Raw genomic sequence first — 8,096 nt, forward strand, 5'->3', positions numbered from 1 at the left:
GTCGATTATTTTCTAGCAACGCCAACCTTTAGATAAACCTTATTTTCTAGCAACGCCAACCTTTAGATAAACCTTATTTTCTAGCAACGCCAACCTTAGATAAACCTTATGTTCTAGCAACGCCATCCTTAGATAAACCTTATTTTCTAGCAACGCCAACCTTAGATAAACCTTATGTTCTAGCAACGCCATCCTTAGATAAACCTTATTTTCTAGCAACGCCAACCTTAGATAAACCTTATTTTCTAGCAACGCCAACCTTAGATAAACCTTATTTTCTAGCATAAGCGGCGGCGTAAGCGGTATTTCGTTGAAAGAAGTGTTACGAATGATCAGTTATCAATCTGTGCACTCTCCTCTCCTTAGAAGGAATCAATGAACTTCCGAACAAGATAAAAATATACCTTTTTAATACAGTTGCTCAAAAAGTGCTACTTTACGTAGCTGTTAAGCGTGCGGAAAGTTGGTTTTCGCGAAATAGTGCTTTTTACTTTTCCAATTTTTTTTAATTTATACTTGTTCCAATTCATGACTACTTATTGATGAGTGTTAATATTAGTTTCCTTTAAACGTCGTAATCAACATAAAAATCTACTGTTAATGTAAGAATACGAAAAATATACATATTTTATAATTTAATTACTCACCTCATCATCATTATAACACGTTTATTTTTTAATGTTGAATATTGAAAAACCGTTCTTAATAAGTTGTCTGAATGGAACGGAATAGCTGCCGAAACGCCTGTCAAAGAAGAGGCGTTTTTTCCTACTTTTACTACCTACTAAGAGGCGTTTTATGTTTCCAAAGTTTTTATTACTTACTTGTTGTTTTTATTATTTTTTCGCAACTGTATTAAAAAAACGTCGTTCGATACACGTGCGGAAATGTCATTCTTCACTCGTCCCTATCTCGGTACTCGTGAAGTAATGACATCCTTTCCGCACTAGCATCGAAATGTACTATTTTATTGTATGATAATATGACTTCGGTTTCATTTACATGTCATAGTTTGTTCAATTTTCTTTTAAAAATCGATAATAATTTTACAGAATAGACGCCTTTGTGTATCGCCTCCCGGCTGATACTTTGTCAGATGAAAGTTTAGATGCTATCATGAATAAGAAAAACAGTCAGCCGCTTGTATCGCGGTGGTAAGACCGTCAGTTGATGACTGAACATGATGACAATAAAAATATGTTTTTACGTGTTTCGGTGGCTGCCATTACTCAACCCACCAACGGAGCTGCAGCTGACGTCCACGAGGGTTCATCATACATATCCGTTAACCACTATACGATTTATCGCCCGGGAGGCGATTGGTCATGGAAATCTGTTCCTGGCTCGCGGTCTAATAAAAGTTTTTCTTGTTTAGTTCTTTTTAGGGTTCCGTACCCAAAGGGTAAAGACGGGACCCTATTACTAAGACCCCGCTGTCCGTCTGCCCGTCTGTCTGTCACCAGGCTGTATCTCGTGAACCGTGATAGCTAAACAGTCGAAATTTTCACAGATGATGTATTTCTGTTGCCGCTATAACAAATACTAAAAAGTACGGAATCCTCGGTGCGCGAGTCTGGCTCGCACTTGGCTGTTTTGTTCTAAGTGCGGTAGCGAGCCCTAAAATGTATTTAAAAATTAAATTTTTTTTAGTTGTAGATTATTATTTATACTGAACTATGTAATTTCCCTCAGCAACTTAGTTTTATATGGGGCTAAATTAAAACGCTTGTCTCGTAAAACTGCTCAAATTACAACAGGTAATATTTAGAAAAAATGATATATCTGTTACTACACAACTTAGCAGGTTTATCTTTCGTGTTATCAGGTCACATTTATCTAAAAATAACTTCCCACAGCAACATAGTTTTATATGTGGCTAACGTAAAACGTTTGTCTCGCATAATTGCTCAAAACAGGTAATATAAAAAAAAAATCTCCGTAACTACACAACTTAGCATTCAAAACAGGTAATATTTAAAAAAAATATATCTCCGTAACTACACAACTTAGCAGGTTTATCTTTCGTGTTATCGCGTCACATTTATCTAAAAATAAACATTATTTCCTTTAACTGAGGGCTACCGTTTTTGTGCTCATTATTTGGCGCCACTGTTGATGTAGGTCCAGTAAAACAGGTCTCAAAATTATTCTATGCTTATTTTTATAAAATCAAAACGTTCTAATTAATATACACAAGGGCATTTTAACGTCTAAATGTGTAATTTTTTTAACCTGTTTAATTTGGCATATACATATTTTAGTTGGCACTTTTTTTAAACCATTAACATTTATTAAGCTATATCTATTGTTTACCATGATTAATCAAAGATGGACAAAGATTTACCACAATTATGAATAAGAAGTAAAAATTCCCGATAAAAAAAGCTTGAAACCCCCCAAACTTCTATGCATTTGACATTTTGAAAGACCTCCATCTACACTAGCGCCCCTAGCCTAGCGGTGAAATTAAACGCGGTAGCCCTCATTAACAGTAAAAATATTAATTTGTAAATGGAACCTAGGAGAAGTTAATCATTACATAGTATAAAACAACGTCGCTTTCCGCTGTCTGTCTGTCCGTCTGTCCCTAATAGTTAATATGTATGCTTATCTTTAGATCTTTAAAACTACGCAACAGATTTTGATGCAGTTTTTTTTAATAGATAGTGATTCAAGAGGAAGGTTTATATGTATAATTTGTAAAGGTTTTGTGTAAATTAGTTGAACTACCCGTGCGAAGCAGGGGCGGGTCGCTAGTAGGGAGTATTACGCGAAACTTTGCGTAGGGGGCGCCACTACCACAATCTGAGGGTCTATCGCGAAACAAGAAAATCGAAATTTCGTTATCTAACATCTCTGTCACTCTTGCATTTCGAGCGATAAAAGAGGCAGATAGCCAAATTTCGGATTCGCGTTTCCCGGTATAGGTCCTTTGTAAACAAACCGCCTTGATGCAAAAATGTCATATTTTATTTTCTCTGAAAACTTGTCAAAAACCTGTTGAAGGTACATGTATAAGTTACTCTATTGGTAGAAGAGCCGGTAGTAAAGTTTCGAACCAACGTGATACCGCGATGAGATGCACAATGGTTTCCCATAAAAGTGATGCTAAGTCCGAATTTGATAGTCTGCCACGGCGGAACTGGCCGAAAGTACAAAAAAGATAGCCACTTCCTGTGCGAAACAGGGGGGGTCATTTAACCCATCTGATACTGCAATAATAGCTATGGCATCAGTTAGAAATTTACTGGTAGATACAGAAAAGCGAAATCTGCCAGTATGATTCCTGCCGAAAGTGCTTGGCATACGCTCTTAAAGGTGACCATCGGGACCCCTAAATTAACCCATCTGATACCAGCATGAAACCAATTCCAGTCGGTAGATATGAACCTTCTATTCAGGAATATATAAGTCTGCCAGGGCGTTTTCAGCCGAAACACCTTGACATACGAGATTTTGTGGCGCAACTTCCGTGGTACCCGTATTTCGGAATTGTACATATTACGGACATTTCAAATACTGCAGGCTTATTAATTTATTACTCTATGCTTATAGTTGTATATTATTACGTTATTAATAACATATATTTATAATAAATTAAGTTAAAATAAATTAAATAATGTGATTAATATGATTGATAGTCATTGAATTAGCTATATGAATCGTTTGTCTTTGTCTGTCATTTTGACTTATGTATTTGTAAGAAAAGGATAAAACATAATTTAACTAATTAAGGCTCGTAAAGTTTTACGAATAAGGGGGTATTAGTATTCATAACTAAATCAGGCTTGAAATGCGACATAAAATGATTTTTGGTGGTTTCTTTTACGCTTGAGGCGTTTTTTCACCTATTTGGTGTGTCTAATCACTATCTTATGTAGGGGAGAGAGGGGCAAGACGAGTAAGACGGGGTAGCGGCTTTATATGGCGACACGACTGACCAACCATCAGAATCCCGTTAGTGCATGACGATGCGTCGCCATCATGGCAATCAGTTCGCACAGTGACCGGCTAGACAAATGGTGTCGTTAATTATTTATTTGCAACAAAACTGTTTTTGCCATATTCCTTGTTATTTCTAGGGTTCCGTACCCAAAGGGTAAAAACGGGACCCTATAACTAAGACTCCGCTGTCTGTCTGTCTGTCTGTCCGTCTGTCACCAGCCTGTATCTCATCAACCGTGATAGCTAGACAGATGACATTTTCACAGATGATGTATTTCTGTTGTTATTTATAAATATTGGGAGTATTATGGGTACTAGGCGAGGATATACATACATACTTATATAGATAAATATATACTTAAATACATAGATAACAACCATGACTCAGGAATAAATATATGTTTTCATCACACAAATATATGCCCTTATCGGAATTCGAACCCAAGACCATCGGCTTTGCAGGCAGTAAGTAGGCCAGACCGGTCGTCAATAGATTAGTTATCTCAATTTGTAGTGTTATAAAACAACACCCTGAATGTTAAACTACGTCATTTTTGCGTCAACGTCAAGAAATGTAGGGGAGAGGTGGGAATGACGGTATACTTAATGTCTAGCTATCACGGTTCATGAGATACAGCCTGGTGACAGACGGACAGCGGAGTCTTAGTAATAGGGTCCCGTCTTTACCCTTTGGGTACTGAACCCTAAAAATGATGTAAAATGCTCATATTTGGATTATTGGTAAAAATCGTCCTTGACGTTGAAAATCCTGTCTTTTCACACCCGTTTACAATAAGTGTAATAATAATAATTTTGTTCATTTTGGTAAATAAAGGATATTGTAATTTAAAATTATTTTATAATTTATATATAAGGTGCTAACAAATTAGCTACAGAAATTTTACGAGATGGTACTTTACACTAGAACAATTAACTTTTAACAGAAATTAAGAAATTTTCTCATAATTTTTATTTTATTTACCGAACAAAATAAATAAACTATAATTATGTCTAAAAAATAATCGTCATGTATTTAACTGCTTGTTTGTCTTAAATGTCATTGTCAACGTGTCATTTGATTTATCAACGTGAAGTGGCCAGTTACGTTTTATATTTAAAAGAGGTTTTAGAATCTGTTCAATGAGGTCTCATTTAATTATTAACAGAGTTTTTTTACAAAGCAAATTTGTTTTCCAATTTTCTCAAAATAACATCATAAAACCTATAATGTTTCATACTTACATATACTTCAGAAGCCGAGTACTATCAACTGTAAAGATATCGGTAGCTAATTTGTTAGCACCTTTATAAGGCAAACATAAATTAATAAGCCTGCAGTATTTGAAATGTCCGTAATATGTACAATTCCGAAATACGGGTACCACGGATGTTGCGCCACAAAATCTCGTATGTCAAGGTGTTTCGGCTGAAAACGCCCTGGCAGACTTATATATTCCTGAATAGAAGGTTCATATCTACCGACTGGAATTGGTTTCATGCTGGTATCAGATGGGTTAATTTAGGGGTCCCGATGGTCACCTTTGAGAGCGTATGCCAAGCACTTCCGGCAGGAATCATACTGGCAGATTTCGCTTTTCTGTATCTACCAGTAAATTTCTAACTGATGCCATAGATATTATTGCAGTATCAGATGGGTTAAATGACCCCCCTTTTTCGCACTGGAAGTGGCTATCTTTTTTGTACTTTCGGCCAGTTCCGCCGTGGCAGACTATCAAATTCGGACTTAGCATCACTTTTATGGGAAACCATTGTGCATCTCATCGCGGTATCACGTTGGTTCGAAACTTTACTGCCGGCTCTCCAACCATATGGTTTACTAAGAGGGCTGCTGCACTCCGGTGGCAGAACATTGCAGTAATATCCCGTATTCGTTCTTATCCTAGGAGGATATAACCAAACGGAGCCGCCACGTCTGTAAAGGGGCCCACTGACTATCAGTCCGCCGGACAATATCGGCCTGTCAGTTGTTCGGAACTGTCAAATTTTTGTTCTAACTGACAGGCCGATATCGACCGGCGGACTGATAGTCAGTGGGCCCCTTAATAGACCAACCATGTCACCAAAATCGTGAATTATGCCGCATATTCTAGGTTTTCTTCTGCTGTTAGAATATTTACAAATTCAGTAAAAATGCCAGTTAAATAACCACAAAAAAGATTTAGGTACATTTTCATGAGATGTTTTACCTTTACTTTTACAACTAACAGAATGTAAAAAACATATTAGGTTAGGTAATTGTGGCCCTAAAAATAAGCAACAAATTAGAAAGTTCATTTAAATTGCCGAAATTAGCGGATTGGCTAAACTGAGAGGTGCAGAAATTTATATCTTGTTTAACCTTTTGGACACCAATGACGGATATACGGCACCGCAGGTCCAACACCAAAGACGGATTAATCGGTCAAAGACCACAGAGCAACATAGACCTACGTGCATGTGCATAAAGTTCAATTTCAGCTTTGACATTTCGGTGACGTAGCGTCCGAGTGAAAGCTTTTGTGTTTGACACGGCGTCGAAAAGGTTAAACATGTGTTTTTAGGGTTCCGTACCCAAAGGGTAAAAACGGGACCCTATTACTAAGACTCCGCTGTCCGCCTGTCCGTCTGTCACCAGGCTGTATCTCATGAACCGTGATAGCTAGACAGTTGAAATTTTCACAGATGGTGTATTTCTGTTGCCGCTATATCAACAAATACTAAAAACAGAATAAAATGAATATTTAAGGGGGGCTGCCATACAACAAACGTGTTTTTTTTTGCTGTTTTTTGCGTAATGGTACGGAACCCTTCGTGCGCGAGTCCGACTCGCACTTGGCCGGTTTTTATATTTTACTTTTATGCTTTCACTTTCGCTTCACAATTGTTCCGTTATGGAAAAGATCCAAATTACACGTACAGATCCGGAACAGCTAAAAACTTTCGAATACATTGATCGTATTGAATCGAGAATCAATTTATGAGCAACAATTATGTAAAACGACTTATCATTGACCCTGTTTTTTTTCACCTCCAGATCGTATAGAGGCGAACGGTCACGGTCACGATCCCGACGGCACAAGTCTCGGTCCCGCTCGCCACGGCTGCGGGAGCGATCGCGCGAACGCGAGCTTGAGCGCTCACGCGACCGTGAACGGGAACGGGATCGGTCGAGGGACAGAGACAGGTCCCGGGACAGAGAAAGAAGTCTCAAGCCTAAATCGAAAGAATCCAAGGATAAAGAAGAAGATAAATAAATTAATGTAATGTTAAAATATTTTCTCCTACTTCGATTTACTAGTACCAGGTAATTAACAGAGAACCAATCATATGGAGATTTCTTTCACTAACGCGTGAAGTCATTGAATAAAATAAAATAAATACAATCTAAACAAAATGTGTTTTATTTACATACGTGTATATAACACATATGTTATTTACATCGGTGAAATCTTACAATAAAAAAAACAATGCGTGATGTAGTTCTGTATTTTTTATATGTTGTTTGGAGACCTTGGAGGAATGTGAGAATATTTTTTGCAAGCAAAAAAAAGTTGTGCTCCCTGCGTAATTTGCAAAAAACCGCAAAAATTTCGGACTTTTTCAGTTTTTGCAGTTTTATTATAAAACTATGGGTTTTGATCAAAACTTGCTTCGTAATGTTGAAAGTACATTTAAGTTAAATTTTGAACAATTTAAGCCCATTTACAGCGCCGTATGTCTAATAGTTCTTGAGATAGGCTTTAAAAAGGGTTTTTTTTTTCTTTTATGGTATTTTTCGTTTCGCATATATTAAGACTAATATCGGCACAACCGCTCATGCTATGGATATATTGCCACTAATAAAGTTGTAGCAAATTTAATAACCTTTAATTTAAGTGCCAGAAAGGGTCAGTATGTCCTACGGTTCTCTTGTTATCGTAAAAAAATGAAATTGCTATACGAGGGCTGTTCCGGAAATTATTAGCTAAACAAAAACTAAAGAATATAAAAACTTTATTTACAACTTTTCAAAGTATTCCCCTGCTACTTTATACACTTATGCATTCGACTGAACCAACTTTCAAAACAGGAAAAAAACGCTTCTTGCGGAAGGTCAAAAAAAAGTCGCCTGAATTCGTCCACTGCTTCATCCGCCGTAGAAAATCGTCGTC

The 8,096-nt window shown here is 37.0% G+C and overlaps 1 protein-coding gene across 2 annotated transcripts in view; it reads left to right on the forward strand.

Annotated features, from left to right (window-relative positions):
• The window catches only part of LOC134754863 (pre-mRNA 3'-end-processing factor FIP1), a 70,871-nt gene extending 63,567 nt beyond the window's left edge, over window positions 1-7,304 (forward strand). The window contains exon 10 of one of the 2 annotated variants that reach the window (XM_063691309.1): window positions 6,980-7,304. In XM_063691309.1, the coding sequence (XP_063547379.1) occupies window positions 6,980-7,199 (220 nt within the window). In that variant the 3' untranslated portion in view covers window positions 7,200-7,304. The remainder of the gene's footprint in view (window positions 1-6,979) is intronic. The other variant, XM_063691310.1, reaches the window with a different exon arrangement.
• Window positions 7,305-8,096: the final 792 nt, after the last annotated feature.

The sequence above is a fragment of the Cydia strobilella genome, chromosome Z (genome assembly GCF_947568885.1).
Source record: "Cydia strobilella chromosome Z, ilCydStro3.1, whole genome shotgun sequence".
NCBI classification, from domain to species: domain Eukaryota; kingdom Metazoa; phylum Arthropoda; class Insecta; order Lepidoptera; family Tortricidae; genus Cydia; species Cydia strobilella.